This window comes from Odocoileus virginianus, chromosome 10 (genome assembly GCF_023699985.2).
Source record: "Odocoileus virginianus isolate 20LAN1187 ecotype Illinois chromosome 10, Ovbor_1.2, whole genome shotgun sequence".
NCBI classification, from domain to species: domain Eukaryota; kingdom Metazoa; phylum Chordata; class Mammalia; order Artiodactyla; family Cervidae; genus Odocoileus; species Odocoileus virginianus.
This window is the reverse complement of record NC_069683.1, coordinates 13920904-13945159: the sequence shown is the minus strand read 5'-3', so window position 1 is coordinate 13945159 and position 24256 is coordinate 13920904. Positions and strand designations below refer to the sequence as shown.

Here is a 24256-nt window from a genome sequence, read left to right as displayed (position 1 = left end):
TGACCTGCCTCTTGAGAAACCTGTATGCAGGTCAGGAAGCAACAGTTAGAACTGGACATGGAACAACAGACTGGTTCCAAATAGGAAAAGGAGTACATCGAGGCTGTATATTGTCACCCTGCTTATTTAACTTATATGCAGAGTACATCATGAGAAACACTGGGCCGGAAGAAGCACAGCTGGAATCAAGATTGCAGGGAGAAATATCAATAACCTCAGATATGCAGATGACACCACCCTTATGGCAGAAAGTGAAGAGGAACTAAAGAGCCTCTTAATGAAAGTGAAAGAGGAGAGTGAAAAAATTGGCTTAAAGCTCAACATTCAGAAAACTAAGATCATGGCATCCAGTCCCATCACTTCATGACAAATAGATGAGGAAACAGTGGAAACAGTGGCTAACTTTATTTTTCTGGGCTCCAAAATCACTGCAGATGGTGATTGCAGCCATGAAATTAAAAGACGCTTACTCCTTGGAAGGAAAGTTATGACCAACCTAGATAGCATTTTAAAAAGCAGAGATATTACTTTGCCAACAAAGGTTCATCTAGTCAAGGCTATGGTTTTTCTAGTAGTCATGTATAGATGTGAGAGTTGGACTATAAATAAAGAAAGCTGAGTGCCAAAGAATTGATGCTTTTTAATTGTGGTGTTGGAGAAGACTCTTGAGAGTCCCTTGGACTGCAAGGAGATCCAACCAGTCCATCCTAAAGGAGATCAGTCCTGGGTGTTCATTGGAAGGACTGATGTTGAAGCTGAAACTCCTATACTTTGGCCACCTGATGTGAAGAGCTGACTCATTGGAAAAGACCCTGATGCTGGGAAAGATTGAGGGCAGGAGGAGAAGGGGACAACAGAGGATGAGGTGGTTGGATGGCATCACCGACTCAATGGACAGGGGTTTGGGTGGACTCCAGGAGTTGGTGATGTACAGGGAGGCCTGGCGTGCTGTGGTTCATGGGGTCACAACGAGTCAGACATGACTGAGCAACTGAACTGAAATGAACTGGCTGCTATGCCATTTTGTTCAGGAGTAACTTTGTGCGTTGTTAGCATTCATGTTAGAAGAGCTCACCAAAAAAATGTACTATTCAACGAATATGCATTGAGCATTTTCCAGGTACCCTGCTAATAACCGTGGATAAAATGATATGGTGATGATGATGATAATGGCGAGAATTTAATAGGCATTCCCTATACACCAAGCACAGTGCCCTGCACTTAAATACATTACCTTATGCAATCTTCAGAGTAGCCCTCTGAGGCAGGTATTATAAGCATTACCTTTGTACAGATAAGAACATGGAGGCTCAGATAAATTGTGATGTGCCCTAGGTCACACATCGACTAATGACAAAGATGGAACTGGAACCTAGAATCATGCATTTTACCATAATGGTTCCCAAGATGAATAAGACATTGTAATTATAAGTCATCAGCAGATGACAACTCCCAGAAGCAAAAAGTGCAATTAGACAGAGGCAGGGTAGGGAGATGGGCGGTTTGGGTGAAGCTTTAAGGGCTCTTTGAAGCCTGGGTAATTGTCCCATGTATGCCCTGGGCAGGCAGGCTGCAGGCCCCCAGGCCAGTCAGATCCTCAGTTTGGGGCATTAGTCTCCCAGCTGCACACACACACGCACACACACGCACACACGCGCGCACACACACGCACACACAGAGCCCGCCTACTGACCACTCAGCCCCTGGCTGCAGGCATACCCCCCGGTGCATTCAAACCTTGACTACTTGCCTCTAAGGACTTGATTCCAACCTGTTTTTCAGCACTCAGGAAACAGGAGCCTATGTGTTTTCTCCATGGGTCTGTGAAGGGGCTTCACGTACATCTTTTCCTTCCCAGTGAGGAAAGGCATTCCAGCATGGAGAAATTCTTCCCCCAGGAAGAGGATGAATCGGGAATGACAGGTTCCTTCTGGACAATACCCTGCGGAATGATGGGACGTGGCGCTCAGTGAGCTCCCCAGAGTCCCAGGGAAGTGGGGCTGGGAGGCTGGAGTGTCTGCTGATACAAAGAAACAAGGGCAAGCAGGTGAAAGCCACAAACAGGAAGCCTATGAGGAAAAGAATCGGCAGGACACAGCCCTCAAAGCTGCGGCATGCAAGGGTCCCTTAGTACGGGGACAAGACCTGGAAGTTACTCCTCAGGATCTAAGCCATCAAGGCGCTACACACAGCCGAGGTGGGGCCCGGGTCAGCCCTGCCTACGTGGCGCTCTGACCACCATTTCCTGGCTGGAAAAAGGTGCCTCTGTGTCAGCAGGAAACAGCCGCTGGAGAGGTGCAACTAACAGGAGGGGGAAGGGTGCTTGGTAAACTGCAAAAATTCCCTACATGTGTTTGTTCACTGCTCTTCTCCCTACAAGCTTTAACCTCGGAAATTGTAACAAGTGGCAAAGACAAAAAATTAGGAAGGCCAGTGTCCGTGTGTGGAGTGCAAAAAAAAAAGAATTGTCGACTACAGGGGGTGATGTGGATTCTTAGAACAAAACTCAGCTGAACACCCCCTCCCCCCATCCCCTGTGAGAAACAGGCTGGGAGCGCATCAGCTGCCTGGGTCTCCTTCAGATTCCTAAGACCCCACCCCCTAGTAAAGGAGCAGTACAAGCAAATTCTTTTATCTGGTGGAAAGCACCTGTTTTATCCCTTCTTTTATTCATGCAACCAATGTTTACTGGATACTATCATGTGCCAAGTCCTGTAATAAAAAGTATTACACTTGTGATTAACACTATAAAAGAGATGTACATGATGCCATAAGGGCCTATACTCAGGATATCTAATATCATCACTTACATAGGGGACTATGATTAGGACAACTGAACCAATCTGATAAAACCAGCGAAGTGTTGATAATGACACTGAGATCCGGAGGATAAGCAGATATTAACTAGGTTAAGAGGGCAATAGGAGTAACCCAACCATGAGGAAAGAGCTTAAGCAAATATGCTGCAATGAGCCAGAGTGCCGTATGTATTGGTCAGCTTTGGCTGCATAACAAGTCACTCCAAAACTTAGTGGCTTAAAACAACCACTTTTCCCTATATGCAAAACAGAAAAAGAGACTCAGATGTATAGAACAGACTTGTGGACTCTGGGAGAAGGCGAGGGTGGGATGTTTCAAGAGAACAGCATTGAAACATGTATATTATCTGGGGTGAAACAGATCACCAGCCCAGGTTGGGTGCATGAGACAAGTGCTCGGGCCTGGTGCACTGGCAAGACCCAGAGGGATCGGGTGGAGAGGGAGGTGGGAGGGGGGACCGGGATGGGGAATACATGTAAATCCATGGCTAATTCATTTCAATGTATGACAAAAACCACTACAATATTGTAAAGTAATTAGCCTCCAACTAATAAAAATAAATGGAAAAAAAAAAAAAAAACTTTTTAAACCCAGTTTTGTAGGTCAGAAATTTGCCTGGATTCAGCAAGGCCCTTCCCACAGTCTAGGTCAGACTGCGTCACTGACTTGGGCTGGGGCTCACTCGTGCACCTGTGTCAGCGGCCAAGTCAGTGAGGAACTGGCTGGCCATTGGCTGGGGCTCTTTGGTTCTGCACTTCGTGGTCTGTCATTCTCTAGCAAGCTGCCCTGGGTTTCCTTCACAAGGCAGTTAAAGGTGTCTAAAAGACAGCAAAATGGACAAGTTCCAAAGCTCAGGTACTTCTCATGCCACTGCACCCATTGACAAAGGCAAGGCATGTGGCTAAGCCCAAACGGGGGAAGGGGCACTACCCAAGGGTGTGGTTATAGGGAGAGGTGAACAGATCGGGAGCAGTAACCTCAGTGTGTTCCCGGAATTGAAAGAAAGCCAAAGACCAGAGCGAATGTGAAGGGGAACACAGCCCAGGTGAAGCTAGAGGTGGGCAGGAACCAGGATGTGCAGGGCCTCCAAGAGCACTGTAAGAGTTAGGTCTTTAGACTCTAGAAGCAGGCCAGCACTCTGGTTTCTGATTCTCTGCCATGCAGGCTTGTTTGCCACAAATAAATCCTCTGAAGGCTGTACTGCCCTGGGTGACGGCTCTGCCAAGCTTGAGAAGCCCAGGACCTCTGGGGCTGCCTAATCCCAGGAGTTCTCTCTGTCCCAGGCCGACAAAGCTGTGAACTCCACCCCACAGAGCAGCTGTTTTCTTGGAATAAGAGCTGGGGAAGCCGCTCGGAGAAGATGCTAGATTGCCAAGAATCGGAAGGAAAGCAAACAGGACTGGTACTCCGCCAGTGTGGACAACAGGACAGCCGCACTAGCTGTTAAAATACTGAAACGCACCCAGACCGTGGACAGAGGCCCCTGCCCTGAGTCAACCCACTCGGGAATATCTTTCCCTCCCCGGCTATCCTGGCCCCAGACCCAGCAATAAAGGGAGTAACATCTGGCGCAGAAAGAGTCACCAGGACATCAGCCGCTCCAGACACCAATACAGCAAGCCAAACCACTTGTTAAATATTTTGAACATCACCTCCTGGCTATCAGGTGACTGGTCTCAACTAACCGAAGGGGAATGAAACTGTGAACTCACTGTTGACGGTGTTGAGGGTGATACGAATTCTGAAAACCAGAAACTGGTCATTGAATTCCCTCCTCCATCTCCACGGCTCTCCTCCCCAAAGCCAGAAACACCTGGACCCCAACAAGTTCTGCCTTCCCCCTTTCAGTATGTCCCATAATCACACTCAGACATTATTGCACTCTTTTATTTACAGAAAACACAGATAAAGCATTTCAATGTTCATTTAGCAAACTGAACCACTTTTTTTTTTTCTTTTTGGCACAAAGAAATATCACAGATGGACCCCAAGATCAATCAGAAAACCATAATATTTATCAGCCATCACTAGTCCAGGGGCAGCCACAAGACTCAGACAGACAGACAGACAGCGTTGCCACAGACTGGAAGAAATAAACAAGGTCCACATTCACCTCACAGTAAAAACCTGCTCACCGCCAGGCAAGGGTGGGCAGGAAGGGGCAGTTTTCTCTGCTCCATGTAGTGGGGGGCAGTGGTATTGGGGGGCAGAAGCAGGATGGGGAGGGATGAACACCATTCATAAATTAGAGAGAGGTGGCCTTTTTGTTTTTAACCTCTTACCTTGTTGAAGTAAGACAGTGCAAAAACTACCATACCCTGACCACTCATCCATTCAAAAAACCTCAAAAGTTGTGTGGTTGGGGTGTCTCTCCTCTCAGGCGCCCGTGTGTGTGTGTGTGTGTGTGTGTGTGTGTGTGCACGTGCGTATGTGAATGTGTAAGTGTGGTGCTTGTAAACATTGTCACCATCCACCAGAGACACACACCCGAGTGTCTGAACGGGGTGGGGTGGGGGCTGGACCCCACTTCACCGCCCCCTCTGCCCCAGGGATTCCTGTCCAAGACATAGTGCAAATTTCAGAGACAAAGAGAGGCAGGTGGAAGTTGGGGGGCGGACAGGGGGCAGGTAGGACACAAAAGACGGGGTGGGAGAGGGAAGGGGGAAATAAGGCAACAGTTAAAAACGGTCCATGTTATCAAAACCGACACCGTGTGCCCCCTGCCCCCACCCACGGAGCCCCGGTCATGAGAACGGGCGGAAGTCCCGCTCCTCCACCAGGCTGACGGAGGGGTTCTTGAGCTCCTCCTCCGAGCTGGCCATCTTGTAGCCCAGCTGCGCCAGCACGCGCTGGCAGGCGTTCTGGGCGAAGGCCACGATGTCGTAGGAGAGGCGGAAGCGCCACTTCTCGGCCGTGGCCGCCGAGTTGCGCACCGTGCCGTACTTGTGCCTGCCCAGGGCGGGGTCTCCCCGCGTGTTGTTCTGGATCCAGCGCGCCACGTGGCTGTCCAGGGGGATGCCCAGGAACCCGTAGATCTCCTCGGTCTTCTTCATGGGGTTCCTGGCCAGGTCCTCGTAGCGCACCAGCATGTACTTGCCCTTGAGCCACGGGGGCCGCATGAGGCCGGTGGACACGGAGTTGGAGAAGTCCTCGCACACCGTGGTCAGCTGCGTCACGTCCAGGTTGTAGGGCTTCCGCCCGGTGCCGTACCAGAGCCGCCAGAGGCGGTAAGTGTCGCGGAAGGTCTCGCTGCGGGAGGCCAGGATGCCCCGGGGGTCCCGGACCAGCTGGATGACCTTGAGGTTTAGGCGAGGGTCTTCCACCAGGGCCCGCAGGTCGTTGACCTCGGGCACGCGCACCGTCTTGATGGCCACGTGGCTGCGCTCGCGGCAGGCTTCGGCGGCCACCGTCAGGTTCAACAGGCCGCACCTGCGCACGCAGTCCCCCTCCTCCAGCACCAGGTCCCCCGAGCCCGGGGCGTCGCACACCGGCCGGGAGCACAGCACGCGGCTAGCCCCGCGGCGGAAGATCCTGTCCGTGGTGTGGTTGACGGGCGGCGGCTTGATGTAGTTCTCCAGGAAGTAGAGGTCGCAGTCGTAGAGGCTCCTCAGGAGGTCCCGGCTGGCGCCCAGCATGACCCGCCGGTCGGCGGGGCTCTTGCCCTGCGTGAAGCGGGGGATGAGCGTGTTCTGCACGTGGTAGAGAGGCTCGAACAGGTAGAAGACGTCCAGGTGCTGGTTGAAGAGCTGGCCCACGAAGGAGGAGCCGCTGCGTGTGGTGGCCAGGATAAGGATGTGGGTCTTGCGCGAGAGGTTATAGGCGAACGTGGGGCCCTCCTCGCACAGCCGCTCGGCCAGCCCGGCCTCCGCCAGGCCCGGGCAGGTGTGGAAGGACTTGGCCGTGAAGGTGCGGATGGCCGTGTACTGAATGGCGATGGAGGCCAGGGCAAGGAGGAGGACGGCCTTCCAGGAACATTGCATGGCTGGGCACCTTCATGGGGCTGCTTCTCCAGCATGTGAGGTCTGGGGGCCAAGGCGGGCAGCCGTCAGGGGGCAGCCAGGCTTGGATGCCTCTGACGGCTGCGGTCGGGGGCACCAGCTTGCTCCCTGAGGGGAGCTGGGTCTCCAGCCCTCAGGGGAAGGACCCCAGCTCCCTGGCTCAGTGCTCCCACATACACCTGAGCACTAAAGGGGCTCCTACTCTAGACTTTTACCATTCTCTGGGGACTCCCGGGGGCTATTAGGGACTGAATGAACCGATTCCCATACCCCAGGGTCTAACTTACAGAATACTGTGGGGCGTCCCATCGGGAACTGAGTACCTTAGTGGGGCCTGACTGGGCAAGACGCTAACTCCCTCAACTCCCATACCTGGGGGATGAACAGCTCCCACCTACCTTAAGCCATTCCCCTGTCTCTGCCTATCCACCCCAGCCGGCACCTCCTGGGCCACCTGCATCTTCTTCCACTCCCACGAGCTGGCACCCACTTCCCCATGTGGTCCTCTTTCCTCCATCTTCTGCCCATCCCCAGAGGAAGAAATGTCCATGTCAGATGCCACCCCCTGACCCACGTCCCTGTGCAAAAAGAATCTGCACACACCTTGAGTGAGTGGGCTGCTAGCAACCTCTGGCCACCGGGCTGGGGAAGGTGGACAACGGCATCAAGCCCTGCCTGCGCTCCCCACCCAATTTACGGATGCAGGTGACCAGCTTATTCCAGTGGAGGACTCTTGGGGCTCATGGACTCCCTCAGAGGCAGCTGGCCCAGAGCAGACAGGGTCCAGGGGCTGCTGAGAAACACCCCTTCCGAGGCCCCAGTGGCCTCCAGGATTTTCTCCTGGCCGCTGAGGAAGGGGTGCTCCCCAGGTGGTGCTAGTGGTAAAGAATCCGCCTGCCAATGCAGGAGATGCAAGGTTCAATCCCTGGGTCGAGAAGATCCCCTGGAGAAGGAAATGGCAACCCACTCCAGTATTCTTGCCAAGAGAATCCCATGGACAGAGGAGCCTGGCAGGCTACACAGTCTATGGGGTCACAGAGTCGGACACAACTCAGTATGCACAAGTCTACTGAGGAAGGGGTCCAGGTCATGGGGCACATGAGGGAACTGATTTAGCTGGATCGACTGCTTCCTCCAGCACCCCTCCCCCAGCCAGTCCTCAAGGGCCTCCACCCCTTCAGCCCACAGGGTGAGCTCGGGGACCCCCCTGTGATTCTGCAGTGGCCCCAGAGAACCCAGGCCAGGCAGAGAGAAGAAGGGTGGAAGAGAAGGGGCACCTCAAGGAACAGAGAAAGTGCGGGGAATGGGAGGGCAGGGAAAGTGGGGGTGTGCTGGGGTCCCGGGGGAGAGGCCAACCTGAGCATGTGAAAGTTGCCCCCCACGCCGAGAGAGGCCAGCTCAGCGACCCGCCTTGGGGAAGGCAAAGGCGGGGGGAGGCCCCACCAACTCACCAAAGAGGGGCTGTTCTGCACCGGGCAGTCCGCAGCCGCCGGCTCTCCAGTCCTCGCCAGCGGTCACAGCCTGTGCAACAGTCCCGTGGCCAGCAGACTGCAAGGAGACAGGGAGAGGTGGTACTGAAGCGGGGCTCCCAGGGCCTCCCACCCACCTCTTCGCCCTTGGTCGCCTGCCCCACGGACAGCTCCCCGGGGCTGGGCAGCGCAAGCCCTGTCTGCTCTCCCAGATCTGCCCACTGAGACTCGGGGCTCCAGGTAACCCAGTGCCGTCTCTGAGTCCCTGGGTCCATCCCACCACCTTCACCCGCCTCTCCCACCCGCTACCCATACCCTACGAGAGAGTGATGCTCCAGTGGGCAGGGGGCTGGCAAGCCTGCATGCCCAGCTGAGAGTAAGTGCCCCATTTAGGGAACCACCCGTGAGGCACCCCTCCCAGCTACCACCCGAGACAGGTGCAGAGAAATCCACTGGACACAAACAGCTCCAGGCCGGCCAGCTCAGCTCAGCGCCCAACAACGGTATCATCAGGGTCAAAGTTATCCCAGAAAACAGGGCCGACTGGAGCAGTCTAGCTGGGTTCACTCAGCTCAGTGCCCAACAACGGTACCGTCAGGGTCAAAGTTATCCCAGAAAACAGGGCCGACTGGAGCACAGTCCAGATGGGTTCTGCATTTAAAATCCGCAGCATCCTGACCCTTTGCGATTCACCTTGTTCAGTGATCTTCCCCAGTGGGGGTTAGCGGAAGTCGGGAAGAGCAAGGAGCCTCACCCCAGATCTCCAGGTGGAAGCGGCGGCTCAGTGGAGGCAGCCCACCCGCTGAAGCCCAGGAGGAAGGGACAGAAAGGAAGCGAGGGTCCTCTTCCACCCACACAGAGAGAGGAGAACGGCTACCTGAAACTCAAAGCAAAAGTGGACCAGGGAGCATCCCTGACCCTCACGCTCTTTGCAAACCCTAAGTCAAAGCACCAAGGTCGCAGCGTTGTTTTGGTGAGTATCCAATGAGTATTTCCTAAGCGCTAAGCGGTTCACCTACCTTGGCTCATCAGTGCTCCACAAGAACTTTACGTGGAAGCCAGCATTGGTTCCATTTCACAGGCAAGAAAGCTGAGGCACAGAGAGGTGGAGAAACCTGCCCGACTCACATGCCTGGCTTAACCCTCATCCAGCAGGTTCCCCAGAGCCCACGCTCCTTCCCTCCAAGGAGATCTGACTTACTGTTCCTCCAGGTTACCCATTTATGGCCTTCAGACATGCACGCAATTAACGTCCCCTGCTCATTTGTGAATCAGTGTGTGAGGCACCGGACGTTAGAAGGCGACGTTCAGATGACTTCTGAGATTTAGAGCATGCTTCTTCCCTTTGCTGTCTTTCTGGTCTGGTTGAACTATGGGGCTCGTGGAGGTTGGGTGAAGGCCTGCGCCTTGTGAGTATTCTTCCCACGTTCACTGTTGGGCACAATTCCCCTTGGGGGCGGGACGAGTGGGTCCTCATTTCCCAAATGAATGCTGTTGGGTTCAGCTCACTCACCCAGCTCTCCACACCAGGGAGAGAGTCTGTTTTCCTGAGAGCCCCTGCTGGAAGGTCAGGGTCCTCACTCCCATTGTTCAGATGATGAAACTAAGGCTCAGAGGCTACACCAATGGTCATGGTAAGCAAGTAAGAAGTAGGAGAGACTCGAGGCGCTCTGGGTCAGACTCTTGGGCCAGGGCTGTGGCTCTTTTACCATCAGTTTAGTGGGGAAGAAACAAGCTGAAGCTTAGGGATGGGCACAGAGGCTGGGGTGACGGCAGTGAGCTGGCGGCGGTCCTGGGAGTCCTGTTTCAAGTGTGAAACCCTACTTGGTACTTAGAGGAAGCAGTACTGTGTCACCAGGTGGCAGTAAATAGGGGAAAGGCACAGTCAGAGGTTCTGGGGAACCTCCCGTGTGAGCCGACAAATGCACCCATCCCACAGTGCCTCACTCCATGACAGCAGAAGACGCTTTCTCCATCAGCTGGGTTGCTTGGAGGACCCACAGAGAACAGCTTCTCAGCTTTATATGTGACCCTCCTCCAGCTCATGCAGAGTGCAGGCCTGCCCTGCCCAAGGGCCCCAAGACAAATGTGAACATCTTTAGAAAACAGGTATGGAAAATCACCGATATTCGTGCAGAGTAATATTTTTAAGTTACTCTGGAGTTCATTCTTTAGCGGCAGTGCTGTTTCATTCGGCCATATTTCCTTTGTATTTATTCACAAGCATGTTATTATCTAGCATGAGCCAGGTGCTGTTCTGAGCACTATGGGCGAAATAACAGGAAGGAAAGCAAGTACTTCTGGGCACTCGTGATGTTTCTCCCAGTCATATGCTCCCTTTCCAGGCATCAGCTCATGTAGCACTCACAGTAACCCTGTGGGGTCATAGTCCCATTTTACAGATAAGGAAACTGAGGTTCTGCACGGTTAGATAACTTCTCCAAGCTTAGAGCCAGGATTCCAGCCAGGCGGTATGCTCAGATCCTCCTCCCTGACCTACTCCCTCTTCAACTACATGCAACACCCTTTGGTCCTCACCAAGACAGGAGATGGAAGCTTGAAAGGGAAGCTTTCCCTTAACTCTTAAGATTCCCGCTCCAAAAACAATTCACCCAAGGTTTTCTTTAGAGATGAGCATCTTTCAAGGAGGAAACCATTTTAAGTTTCTTCCCCTCACTTCCCTGAACCACCAGCACCCCCAAAAACTGTAAGGCCAGGATTGGAAGCTGCTGCCTTTGCCAATAAATCAGAAGGAACTGAAGCGTCATTGCGATGCTATAAATCCCTAAAAAGCAGGAATCCGATTTACAAGGTGCAACCTGGACACCCGGGAGGGGAATGTATTGAAGGCAGGCCACTCCCTGTCACCCCCACCCCACCCCCAAAGAGGGCAAAGCCAGGGCATGGGAACGGGAAGATGGAGGAAGTCAGGCCCTCCTAGAAATGCCCCTGCTCTCCTGCCAGCCTGGCAGAACCAGGCCCAGGGCCCGCCAAGCGTCCTTGGTATGCTGGAAGCAACTGCCCTGGAAACCAGAGGCCCTGAGGCCCGGCCCCATTGTTCCCAGGGGAGCTCTGGCCACTGCAAGGGATATCCTCAATACCCTCATCCTCTGAGCCTGACTGTGGGCCCCAGAGCCCCTCGCTGGGGCTTCTTGAAGCCTCTGGCCTGGCCTCCCTCCACCTCTGGTGAGTCAAGATCCAGGCAAGCCTTAGACGTGGGCATCCAGAATCTAACTTCTCTTGGGAGTCACCCACTCTCCAAGGAAAGTTCAGACTTTGGAACCAGCCACCTTCAAATTAGGGTCCAGGATGGGAGGGGGAAACACCTCCCCGTGGGAGAACTAGAATTCAGAGCTAAGAGCTCAAGCCATGAAACCACACCTACCTGGACCTGTCACTCAGCAGATGCACAGGCCTGTGTGACTCACTCGTTGTCTCTGAGCCTCAGTTTCCCCACTGGTAAAGTAAGTATAACGGTAGCGGTGGTCATGTGGACAGGCGTGTAATATGGTACAGACTTACTCTCGGGACGCTGGCTCTGGCACCAGCCCTGTTAATGACCAGATTCCCCCAGTCTCCCCGGACTTCTGGTTTTCTCACCTAAGAAGTGGTGGTAATTTTAACAAGGCTATTTTTTTTAAGACTGATTACTTCCTACAGTGACTAGCGAGGAGGAAGTGCTCAATAAGTGTTGTTACTTTTATCGTCATTAATGTCTCGTGTGCTTTCTGTCTCAAGGAGGTCCGTCAGCACACAGCATTCCAGACTGTGGCGGTGAGGCAGACACGGTCCCTGACCGCTCTGCCCAGACCTCCGCCAGGCCAGCCTCTGCGCCGAGCCCCTGCCCTCCCGCACGCTCCGGGCCGGCGAGCTCTCTCCGGCCGAACCGCCGCAGTGGCTTCCCTGCTGCCCTCTAGTGGCCACATCCTGCAGTGCCGCCCCTTAGCGCTGCGTCTCGGCTGGCTTCAGCATTCCTGGCTGGTTGGCTGCAGTCTAAAGTGAGAACGCAGGCAGGCAGGCAGGCGGCGGCGGCGGCGGCGGGGAGGCGATGTTGCAGGGGCAGCGAGGTGGGGAGATGACACGCCCACCCGGGCTGCGGGCTCGGCTCTGTGCTCCCCTCTTGTCTCACCCAGACACCAAGAGGCAGGCGGCAACCGGCAGCCTCATAGCGCCTGGAGGGCCTCGGCTCCCTGGTCCCCTCCGGCTCCGGCAGGGACAGGGGAAGGGACACCGAACGTCACAGGCTGGAGCAGCCCACAGGCTCTGCATTCCCCTGGCCCTGACCTCTTTGTGCCTCGGTTTTTCTCTAAAGCCAGTCACCCTCAAAGGCTTCCCAGGTCTGGCCATTGGAATTGTCAGATCCCGGGAAGCCCTGTTCTTCATCCTCAGGGTCAGGATCGCCCTCCCTGAAAGATGGGGGAACCTTCCTTCGGAAGTAAGGCTCCAGTCACCTTCCAAGAGGCTACCAGGGCTGGCAGCTCTGCCCCTGTCTCAACCCGATCCATGGCTGCCCCGGTGAGCCCCGGAACCAGGGGACGCTGTCCTCTGACGAGTTAACCTCTGCCTCCTGCTCTGTTTAATCCACGCAACCCAGTGCTGTGGTTCTTTGTCTTTTCTGGGTCACAGACCCCCTTGGAGAGACACAATCCCTCTTCCCAGAAGATCCATTTGTGCCCACAGTTTTATACACACAATTAGAAGGCTCTTAAACCTCCTAACACCCACCCATGAGCATCCCTTCTCTTCCCTAGAGACTTAACCCTTTCATTATTAACATTCTCCCCCACCCTAGTGTTTTCTTTTTAACCAGTTCTATCAGAGAAGGCTCCACAGATGTGTAAGTACCAAGGTGGAACCATCACCCAAGATGCATTTTTAAGTAAAAAAAAAAAATTTTTAATATAGGGCCAGAAAAGACATGGGCAATAGTGTGCCACCATCTCTCAGCTTTTAAAAGGGACTGTATGTGAATATATATATATATACACACACACACATTTATTTGAATCTATGCATAAACAACCACAAGAACTTGCACTGAACCAGTTAACTGTAGCTGCCAGGTGGGAGGAGCTAAGAGAGGGGTGGGAGGAAGGCACAGTTTGTACTGAGTATGTTGATTCAGTTTGAGTTTATTAACTTTGGGAAACGGAGAGCAGCCACCTCATGCAAGAACTGGAGGGACAGCGGATGGCAGGGTGGGGCACTGAAACCCAGCACCGGCATCTCACTGTGCCCCCAGGGCACCGCTGTCCCCCGGGCACTGCTGGCCGGCTCTCTCCACCAGCATTTCCAAGGCATCGGGGCTGCATTCACCATCTTTCAGCCAGAAAAACTGGGCTCAGTCTGCTCAGGCGGGGGACATAAGTCACCTGGGGCTGCTGAGACAAGACAGGAGCTGAAAAAGGGGGAGGCCTCCAAAGGGGGACCTGAGGCTTTGGGAAGAGCAGCTAAGGCCCAGTTGGGGAAATGACTCCCCTCCTGGTTTTTCTCCTTGTTCCCTTTTCCCCTGCTTTTGTGAAGCCTGGGAAGACAGAAGAAGCAGAGGGAAAAAAACCTGATCGTTGTATCAGATGATGCAGCTTACCAGAGTCAGGAGTCAGTATGGAGGAGCCCCAAGGCTCTCTGGGGTCCCAGAAACTGGAGCAAGAAGCAGAGGGAACTGGATGGGGAAAGAGATGGAGCAGGGCACAGTGTTGGCAAACAGGCCTCTGGGATGGAGACTGCAGAAAGGAAATGCTTAATCCCTGTGTCTGCAGTGGCCAGTGATGATCCACCATAGATGTTTGTTTAGTTTAGTCTAGAACACATAAAACAGCAAAGTTTTTTCTTCCTAAGGAAAATAATGTGATGAAAATGAGGCAAGGGGAAAATAGGGGTATGAAAGTCTGAAAGAACGGGGAGCCAGGTCAGTGCACAACAGCCCATGAGGTTACACAGACAGGTCAGAGTTACCTGGCAGCCAAGGAGAAAAGGGAAATACTTCATTTATGTGTTTCATAGGATCCAAGAGGTGAAGATTAAAGCACCTGCTCAAGAGATACCCAACTATTCCTGTTACTGAATCCAACACAAGATTTCTCCAGAAGGCTCTCCTCGAGAGCCCTGAACAGGTATCACTGTCCTTAAGACCTCACATCTAGTAAGTCCAAGGACAAGTTTAGCAGTCCTGTGTCCTGGAACAACCTTCAAAGTGAGCAGGATGCCCATATGTAGTTCAGCCAGTGCAGCCTTGGGGGGAGGTGGTCTGATGGTGTCCAGACTCAGCCTCTGAGGTCTGGGTCAGCCCAGGGGTGACAGGAAGCCCCAGTGCTTCTTTCTTTTTGGGGTCATGCCCCCTCAATCTGAAACCCTGTGAGGTCTATGGTCCTTCTCTCCAGATCCACACCAATCCAAGCATGTGTTTTGCACACAATCTCTTGAGTCCCTGGGCCTCATGGCTTATCCACAGACCCCATGGAACCAGTACACACATCTTTTGGGCACTTCCAATGGGGAGCAAGTTCTCACAATCATGGTTCCAAAGACAAGCATCCAGAGATGACCATGCACCAACTTTTCACCATAAGCAGAGAGGCTTGGCTATCTCTCATGAGCCCTGATGTCTCCAGAGCAGGTCACTCCAATATCCACACGTTTTGACCCTGGGATATGCATGGTGTCCCAAGCCTCGTTGAGAAGTTTACCCATAGGCGTGCGAGGGGGCGGGCTGAACGGAGGTTGGACATCTTGGCTGTGGGACCAGCCGGGGCTGGGCTGACTCCTACTGCTGATGCTTTACCCTGAGCAGAGCACTTAACCTCCAGAGGCCTCAGCTGTCCTTATCTATGAAATGAGAAAGACGATCACAGTCTTTCCAATATTTGGATTCTGAGACAGAAAGCTGATGAAGCTTAGCACAGGGCTGGGCACAGAGCAGGATTCACTAAGAACCCTGGGCATGATTTTGAGGGACTACTCTGCTTTCAAACTGTGGTGTTGCAGAAGACTCTTGAGAGTCCCTTGAACTGCCAGGAGATCCAACCAGTCCATCCTAAAGGAGATCAGTTCTGAATGGTCATTGGAAGCACTGATGCTGAAGCTGACGCTTCTAATACTTTGGCCACCTGCTGCAAAGAGCCAACACATTGGAAAAGACCCAGATGCTGGGAAAGAGTGAAGGCGGGAGGAGAAGGGGATGACAGAGGATGAGATGGTTGGATGGCATCACCGACTCAATGGACATGAGTTTGAGCAAGCTCTGGGAGACAGTGGACAGGGAAGCCTGGCGTGCTGCAGTCTGTGGGGTTGCAGAGAGTCAGACACGACTGAGCGGCTGAATAACAACAACTCAAACCTGCAAACAGGCAATAGTGAAGTCGCTCAGTCGTGTCTGACTCTTTGCGACTCCATGGACTGTAGCCTACCAGGATCCTCAGTCCATGCAATAGTGGCCTGGAAATGTTCAAAGAAATTACAACAGTGCCACAGCCTCCTCCATGAAGCTCTCACCACCTATGTAGGTTGGAGACCCTTGCTGTTCAGACTGCAGAGGCTACCTACAGTCCTGCCGGTCAGCGGGTCCCGCCCGACCTGAGGAAAGTTCTCCCCAGCAGCGGGGAGAGTGATCGACCTCCTGCCTAACGGGCCCATTGTGCCTGACTCCTCGCTGGGGAGGGATGAGTCAGAAGGGCCCAGTTCTCTGTCTCGGGCTGATCCTACCACTGTGGTAGGCGGAACCCCCTGCACCCACACGGGCGGAAAGGCCCCGGTTTCCGGTCGCCCAGCCCCTCCCCAGCAGCCTGAGTCGTCATCTGAATAGTACCCAGGCCCCGCCCCCTGGATACCCCGGGGCTTTGGCCCCTCCTCCCGGGTTCAAGGATGAGAAACAGCCAATGGGAGCTAAAGCGCAGACCGCTGCAGCCGGGGCTGGGGGTGGGGGCGCATCTGTCCCTGGATCCTGGAGTCTCCAGTCTCGGGCCACCTGCGTAAGGCCCAGCTGGCCCCAGGGGATGTGAGAGGGAGGGCTGGGTGCGGGGGACGCTCACCTGAGCTTTGGGGCTGTTACATGGGATGGAGCGGGTACTGAAAGGTTGTTGCTGAGCCGTGAAAGGCACCAGGATTCTTGGCCTCAAGAGGAGAGGAATTCAACCCTGGGCCAGTGGCGAGGCTTGATGGCTCAGAGCTTTTGTGAAATAAAGTTTTATTAAAGTATATTCTGACATAGACATCAGAAGGGGGGCAGAAAGAGTGCCCTCCCCGCCCCCTCCACTAGTCTTTAGCCGGATGTTATATAGCTACTAGCAGGCTGCTAATTAAAGACAGGAAATGTCTCAGAACTCAGAGACTGGCAACAGCCCCTCACCCACGACATGCATTTTGAGATCATGTTGGCACAAGGTGAGTTGTCCCGGGCCATAAAATGATTGACATGAATGTTGAAGAAAGGCAGGTTTCCAAGCAAAGACATAGTCTTATTAACATAGCTTAAGAGAACATTTGCCTGAGTAAAACATACTGGTTTGTCAAGTAAAACATACTGGTTCTGAGTATTAGGCAGAACCAAGTTGAAGACAGAGTCTAGGGTAAATACATAGCTCATTAACATAGCTTAAGAAAAGCATTTCCATAAGAAAAATGCATTGGTTAGCTCAAGGTTTGAGAAAAGTTAAGTTCAGGTGGAACCAGGTGTCGTCATGGCAACACAGAATTTTAAAAGAAACCTCTTTGTAAATTTGTATAGAGAAGGGAAAAAAAAAAGTCTGACACTTGTAGTTTCCTCCTGCCACTCAAGAGCGAGATTTAAAAATGTCTGACACTTGCATCCTATTTCCTCTGTTTGGAGACCCCTGACCTTCCTGCCTGTCACCCTCTCAATACCCAGAGATGATCAGAGGCCTTGCTCCCTTCAAGCGGGGGCTTTCCACAGGTACTGCTGCCATCTTTCACAGACAAGGAGCATGAGGCTCAGACAAGTGAGGGAACTTTTGTCCTTGGTAGGGGTCAAGGTTCAAGCTCAGCTCCGAGGACCCCTATGCCCTGGCCCTGACCACAAAGCTTAAATCCCCAGACCACACCCAAGAGCATGGAATGGCACCGGCAGCTGGGGACTAGAGGGGACAGGCAGGGCCAAGGTGGTCACCAGGATGCCCACACACACCAGTGCCAGCCTTGACCTCAGCGTTCACCCAGACCCAGAAGCGGGTTCACCCAACAGACACCTAGTGACCATCTCCAAGGATCAGAGCCCTGCTGTGTCAGCCGGAGGGACGCGGGCTGCCTGCAGCCCTTCCTGCCTGCTTCCTGGCACATCACAAAGGCGTGGATACCATCTCACCACTTCCCAAGGGGTTCTCCCCTCCTCAGCTGAGTGACAAAGAGAAGCCCGTCGCGTAGATTAGAAAAAAATATCGGTGCGAGCATGCGGAGGGTGCAGGGCGATGTCCCACCAGACAGGCAGTAACCAAAACACACTCTGCCCCCGACTCCGGGGCCCTAGCTCTGGCTAGACAAGTAGAGGTGGGGGAGTGGGTGGTTTCACGGCCAGCAGTGCCAGAAATGCCCAAATGCTATGCAGCCAAGAGGACACCCAAAAATGTCTTGATTACCACCTGGCCTGGAACAGTCTGGAATGGGGCAGAGGGTTTGGGCTCAAGGGCCAGAAGGTCCCCCTGGCCCCTAAGCCCAGAACTTACCACCAGCCCCCAGCTGGCCCCAAGGATGCCAGACAGTTCAGTCTGTCAGTTGTCTGTCTCCTGGATGAGAAGTGTTGGGGAGAGCCGCTCACAGGTACCGTGACAATCAGATGGGCACCTCTGTGTCTGCCCCTACGTCAACAGGGACCTCCCGAAAAAGACGTGACCGCAACAGCTCCGCGGAGGAGCCATCTCACAGGGGAGGGGCCGAGGCTCCCTGAGGTGGAGCGGCGTGCTGAGACGAGGCCGGGGAGGGGCCGGATGCAGGTTACAGGGTCCTGTGTGTGAGGTGCGTACGCAGCCAAGTCCTCACCTGTCTGAGTTTCTCCCTAAAGACGTACCTTCCTTCCCTGACTCCTCCTAAAACCCGTGGTCTGAACCACCCCAGCTATTTTCCTGACCCTGTTAAGGCACGCTTAAGAGGTCAGGAGCAACACGGCAGAGGCTGAGACCCACAGGGCTGAGATCCAGGGCAGGCTTACCCTCACAGGACTTTCCCAGGCACCCAGGGAGAGGAGAGATCACCCACCTCCCTTAAAAAGATCACAAACGAGACACTCTTAATGTTAGGGTAACGCTCTTAGTGCACTGTGCAAGGTACTCACTCCACGGCACCTTTGAAATGTCAGCACCAGACTTGTCTGTCATCTTCATCTGCCTACAGAATCCCCGAGGGAGGGCCCCAGGCCCTCTGCCCACCCACCCATCTTGGGGTGGGGGATGCCCAACTTGGGGCCCTCAGCACCCCGCAAGGACTCAGTGGGTGCTAAACAACTCATTTTCCCCAGCAGAGACCCGGAGAAGGGGAGGACGGTGCTCTGTTCTCTGTCCCAGAGGAAGAGATGAGCGTTTCTGACAATTCCCAGCCCATGGCCTTCCAGCTCTAATCAAGGAGCAAACACAAAGAGAGAATCTCTAAACGTTTAGAAAACGCGGGAACTCTGTGCCCCATGCAGTACCGTGGGGATTTATAAAGAACAAATCATGCCTGACAAACTTGATCGCTTTCTTGATAGAATTACAAGACTGGTAGATGAAGGAAATGCAGGCAGGGTAATATATCTTGATTTTTAGCAAAGCATTTGATACAGCACCTCGAGTAATCTTACAAAATTAATTCAAACAGACTTGGCCCTAAGCACTTGTCATGGGGCTGAAAGCAAGAAGGGGCAGGTCCCAAGGGCCCCAGGTGGAGGAGACAAGCCCAGGGGGAAAGAGCTGAGGGACAGAGTCCGGGAGAGAAAGCAGGGCTGCCGAGACCCAGCTCTGCTGGGTCAGATCTTATCTAACATCTTCATTAACGATCCTGAGAGAGGGAGTAAACAGTCCGTTAATGAAATTTGCAGAGGGTGTTAAATCGGAAGGTGTTGTGAACACCAATGAGGATGGCAAAGCGGTCCAGACAGACCTGGGGGAAGAACCTAGGCAGGAAACTGTCAGCATGGAGGGGGATGGGGGCCAGGGGATTCTGGGGCCACCCGGAGTTGTCAGGGAAGAGGGGAGGACATCCCCAGGGCTGGGGTGGGGGTGGGGGCAGCCAAGGCCAGCTCGAGTGATGGCTTTGACTGGCAAAGCCCAGGGATCTCAGTTTTCCCATCTGTAAAACAGAAGGAAGAGCAAGCAGGTGTGGAGGATGAGCCGTAGCTCCTAGAGCTGGTACTGATGCAGGGACTGCCTTTAGGGAGCTTGGAGCAGACGCCCTCCTTATGGGAGGGAAGGAGAGGGACAGTGACCAGTGACGTGGAGAAGAGGAAGGGTTGTCTGCAGGCCAGGGAGGGGAGGGCAGCAACCGCAAGACGGGCCGGTGAGGGAGACTGGCTGGGCCATCACTGGAGCCCAGAGTGGCCTCGAGCCACTGCCCAGACACTGCCCAGAGGCGCGGGTTGCTGGGGTAAGCAGATGTGGGAAGGTGCCCGTCTCCCAGCCTGCTGGGCTGGAGCCCAGAGCCAATCCAGACTTGTAGGGCACTCTGGGCACACTTCAGCAGCAGAGGTTCTAACCTGCAGGGATGAGGAGGCCAGCATCTGTTATCTTTCTGGAGAGTTCCTGATTCGTCTTCAGTGGATCACCAGGAGATGCTTCTCCAGCCAGGTGAACCCACCTCTCCGGGATCCGGGAAGGTCACCCCGGCTCCAGTCCCCTCTCTCCATCTTCAGAGCTCCAGGGGGCCAAAGCAGGATGCTGCCCGGCCATCTGGACTTGGGAGGATGTGTTCCCACAAGTCTCCCAGGCAGGTGGGGTCTGAACGGGAGCCAGAACTCCCGAACGGTGCTCAGACCCTCAGCCACCTAAACATGTGCTCTGTGGGAGGAAGAAAGGGATGGCTGGTTCCCAGCTGGGGGGTGTACCGGTGGTTGCTGGGGAGGCTCTTATATGAATCAGGAGGCCAGCCCCGCCAGAGGGCGTGGATCCAGGTGAATGCACCTCCGGGGGGCGTGCCCTTCCAACACCCTGAATTAGGCGCTCACTGAACACTCACTATGGCCGTGTTCTCGGTGTGTTCCCCGGGTTAACGCATTTGCCCTTCACCACAGCCCTATGAGGTGGGTGAAGAGCTCTTACCTTCCCATTTCACAGAGGAGGAGACTGAGGCAAACGCTGGTGGCCATGAGCCCTAGCACCTAGTCAGAAAGCCCGTGGCAGTCAGAACCTGCCAAGAGCCACAGAGGAAGCTGATCAGCTCCCGGGGTGAGGGGGTAACCCCAGTGGGTGGGGAGAGGCAGCCCCTCCCACAAGGACCCCAGAGGCTTGCCCGGCCGCTCCCTGCTCCCCATGAAGGGAGTTGGTCCAACTCCTACCACACTTGTGGAGCCTGGATTTTTACTATATGTTTCCCTTCTCCCCCACCACCGCCGCGATACACCGAGTCCTCTGAACAAGTCTGTTTCCATGGAAACCATACCGTGACTCAGGGCTTCGGGACCTTCTCTGAACCAGATTATGAATATCAAATGCTCTCTCCCCGCACCAGTGCAGAGTGAGTTGGAAAAGTAAAGAGAGACCCACAGTGGGCAACGGAGGGAGACAGGGGTGTGGGCAAGGGGAACTGCGGGGGGCCATGGGGGGGGTTGGCGCAAGGAGGTTCAAGCCTCTCCCGGCCCAGTGAGAGCATGGCATCTGGGCCCCCTGCACACTCAGTGGAGCACAGATGCACACCTCCTGCGTGTACATGTGGCCAGTATGCTCACACCCCTGTATCAGCACCCTCAGGACACTCCTCCTAGGGAACTAGGGTCCTAGAAGAACACATCCCTTCTAACTAACGGGGACCTGCCCATGGCAAAGGTGGCCCCGCAGCAGGGAAGCTTGTCAGCAAGAGGAGCTTGACTTCAGATGCTGAAGAGGAACCCTCCAGCCAAAAACATGGCAATACTCAGCAAAGAGGGAAATTTGGAATTTTAAGGGGAAAATGTGCTTCCGCTCTGCGATGAGGTTGGTTGTTAACGGTGTGTGCCAGGAAGGAGGTGGGGCTGGGATTTCAAAGCTTCAGCAGGATTGGGGGCACCATTAGCACAGACAGCCTCTCACTCCCCCACCCCACCCCACCCCCCAGCCCCAGTCCATGGCCCTGGCCTAGCCCCTCACCTGCCAACATCAGGACAGCAGCAGGGAAATGGAAGTTGGCAGTGCCAGGCTCCGGGCCTCTCTCAGGGGGCTGAGGCCCCAGGGCAAACCCACCCCCTCCCGACCCCAGTAGCTCCCAGGAGGTCCAGGAGGGAGGGGAGGAGAAGAGATTGGAAGCTTGATACCACCCTGGTGAATCCAGTGTGTGTCATGACGGGGAAGGAAACAGGGTCACCGTACTGCCTGTAAGTGTCCCCGGCTGCTGTGGACGGGAGCCGGGGGGCTGCCCTTCTGAAGTCAGGTCTCTGCCTGGGGCAGCCAGCCCCACCCCAAGGGGTTGAGGAACCCTTGAAGCAGGTACCTGGTACCTCGGGCCCCCACCTGCTTGCCTCTTACACCTACGGCTCCTCTGGCTGCCCAGAGCAGCACCCCCACCTCCCGCCCCCAACCCCAGGTCCCCTCTGCCTCTAGTCCTTATCTACCCTCTGGACATCCAACTCCCTACCCGCTGCCTTCACCTCTGTCAAAAGTCTAACCTCTTTCTCTGGCGCCTGGACTCCCTAGACGCCTCCAGCTTCGGAGCAGTGTTTAAGACCATCAGGAGAAAAGCCGCACCAGAGGTGAGGAGCGGTAACCCTGGGAGGGGGCGGGCGCAGGATGGAGGTGGGAGGTGGGAGGTGGGAGGTGGGGGGAGGATACCCTGTAGCCTCGCAAATCAAGCCCAGGTGCCACCTGAGGGCTACCATTAGGTCTTACCTTTTAACCCCTAGCTTCCCGGCCAGGGCCACTCTGGGTTCCCAGAGCCTGGGAGGGGCTGCTCTCCAGGAGGGGAAGAGCAGGCGGGTGGTTCTGGCTTCCGTGGGAGGTCTGCACCTTCCAGCAGCCCCTGTTCCCCCCTCCCCCTCCAAGACCAGTTCATCGCAGAGTGGTGGGTGCGTGTGCGGGTGCGCGGCAGAGGCTGGGGGCAGGAAGCAGACGACTGCCCCCGTCCCCGCGTGCAGCGTGGTTTTGGAAAGTTGGTAGACGTGGGGACCCCAGGGTCTCCAGGGGTCTCAGCAGCCCCAAGCCCGGCAGGCTATGGGACGCCGAGCCTCGGGCAGCCCCCGAGTGCGCTCCGCAGCGGAGGGGAGCGGGCGCCTCGGGGCCGCCGAGCGACTCAAGTTTGCTGCCCTCCCCGAATGGGGGCGGGGAGGGCTAGGGCGATCGCGGCGCTCACCCGCCGCCGGCCCTGGAAAGCCCCTTCCTGCGCCCGACAAGCTGCTGTCCTCCCCCCGCCCCGCACCGCCCGTAGCGACTGTCCCCGAGCAGAGGGGCGTCTCCCACCGCGCCCGCGCCCCTCCCGGCTGCTGCGGCGAGTGTCCGCTCCCTCCCGCCCCGGGGCCCGCCGGGCCCGGCCGGTACCTGGTCGGGGGCGCACCGGGAGCCGCTGCAGCGCCCAGCGCCGGCTCCATCCTGGGATCTGGAGTCAGGCTCGCCGGGGGCCGGCGGGCGGCGGCGGTGGTGGCGGCGGCGGCGGCGGCATCCTCCGCCTCCCGCGCCCTCGTCCTCGGCCTCCCTCCTCCCTCCTCTTCCACCGCCTCCGCGCGCCCCTCACGGACCCCTCTCCATGGCCCAGGGGCGCGAGCCCAGGACCTCTCGGACAGCTGAGAACGTTCTCCGGGTCGAGGTACGGGATCGGGGACCGGAGCGCGAGAACCCCGGGGGCGCCGGGCCAGGGGCCGGGAGCCGGGACCGAGAGCGCGGCAACCCGGGGCGCCGGAGCCTCGCCGAGCGCCTGCCCGCCCTGCGTCCCGAGCCCTGGGCAGCAGCTGCGGCGGCAACGGCGCCGAGCTAGCGGCGGGCGCTGCGGTCCGGGCTCCACCCCCCAAAAGCCGCCCGCCCCTCTGCTGCCGCCCGCCCCTTGCTCTTCCCCACCCCGCCGGCGCGCGCCCTCCCGCTCCCCGCGCCGCCCTGCCGGCTCCGGTTCCCCGCGCTGCTCCAGCCACCAGCCCTCGGGACACCCCCGTCCGCAGGCCGGTTCCTGTGCCAACCCATCCAAACCCGGGGGGAGCCACACCCACAACCCGGATTTTGGGAGCCCGGCGAGCCAAGGCGCAGGCTACCCATTGGCCCCACTTTCTGTACTCACCCCCACCCCGACCTCGGTGCGGGGGGCGGGGGGGTGGCGCTCACCGAGGGCCTTCGGCCTGAATGCTCCTCCACCTCCAGAAGTTCGCCTGCAGCCCCCAGCCTGGCCCCGGGACCCCAGAACCCAGAACAGGAACCTTTTTGTATCTTTTGGTACCAACACCCCAGCACACACCCCTAGGTCACGCCCCTCCACCCCCTTTATTTCTCAGATGTGGAAATGAATCGTTTGCCCCTGCTCTGTTGGCTCTTGGGCGGGGTCCACAGGGTGTTTGGGGTGGAGGGCAGGCATTAAAGTGCATTTGCTGGCGGACCCTCTTCCAGGCCAGCCCTCCACCCCGCCCCCGCCCCCGCCCCCACCCTTCCTGCCAGCCAGATGCTGGGGCTCCTAGGTGGAAATCTGGAGCCGCTGCCTGCCTTCTGTAGGGAGACCCGCGGGAAGAGCCCAGAGCCGGCAGGCAGGCTGAGCACCTTGGCCTCTCCTTCTTTGCACAAATATTGACTGAGCATCTCCCGAAGGCCACATCTTCCATGGACACCAGGAACTCGTTAGTGACAAGACAAATGGACCCCTGGCCTCTCAGAGTGAAGTGTAGGAGGAGCA

General features: G+C 55.8%; 1 protein-coding gene across 5 annotated transcripts; it reads right to left on the bottom strand.

Annotated features, from left to right (window-relative positions):
- Window positions 1-4691: 4691 nt before the first annotated feature.
- Window positions 4692-23016, bottom strand: CHST1 (carbohydrate sulfotransferase 1). Of its 5 annotated transcripts, none has more exons than XM_070473118.1 (4): window positions 22927-23015; window positions 9042-9170; window positions 8270-8366; window positions 4692-6842 (listed from the first exon to the last, which is right to left on the bottom strand). In XM_070473118.1, the coding sequence occupies exon 4, from the start codon at window positions 6798-6800 to the stop codon at window positions 5565-5567; it is 1236 nt and encodes a 411-aa protein (XP_070329219.1). In that variant the 5' UTR covers window positions 6801-6842; window positions 8270-8366; window positions 9042-9170; window positions 22927-23015; the 3' UTR covers window positions 4692-5564. The 5 variants fall into 5 exon arrangements, with proteins under 5 accessions (XP_070329219.1, XP_070329221.1, XP_070329218.1 ...); XM_070473120.1 differs by having other exon boundaries at window positions 8981-9164; XM_070473117.1 differs by having other exon boundaries at window positions 9042-9164.
- Window positions 23017-24256: the final 1240 nt, after the last annotated feature.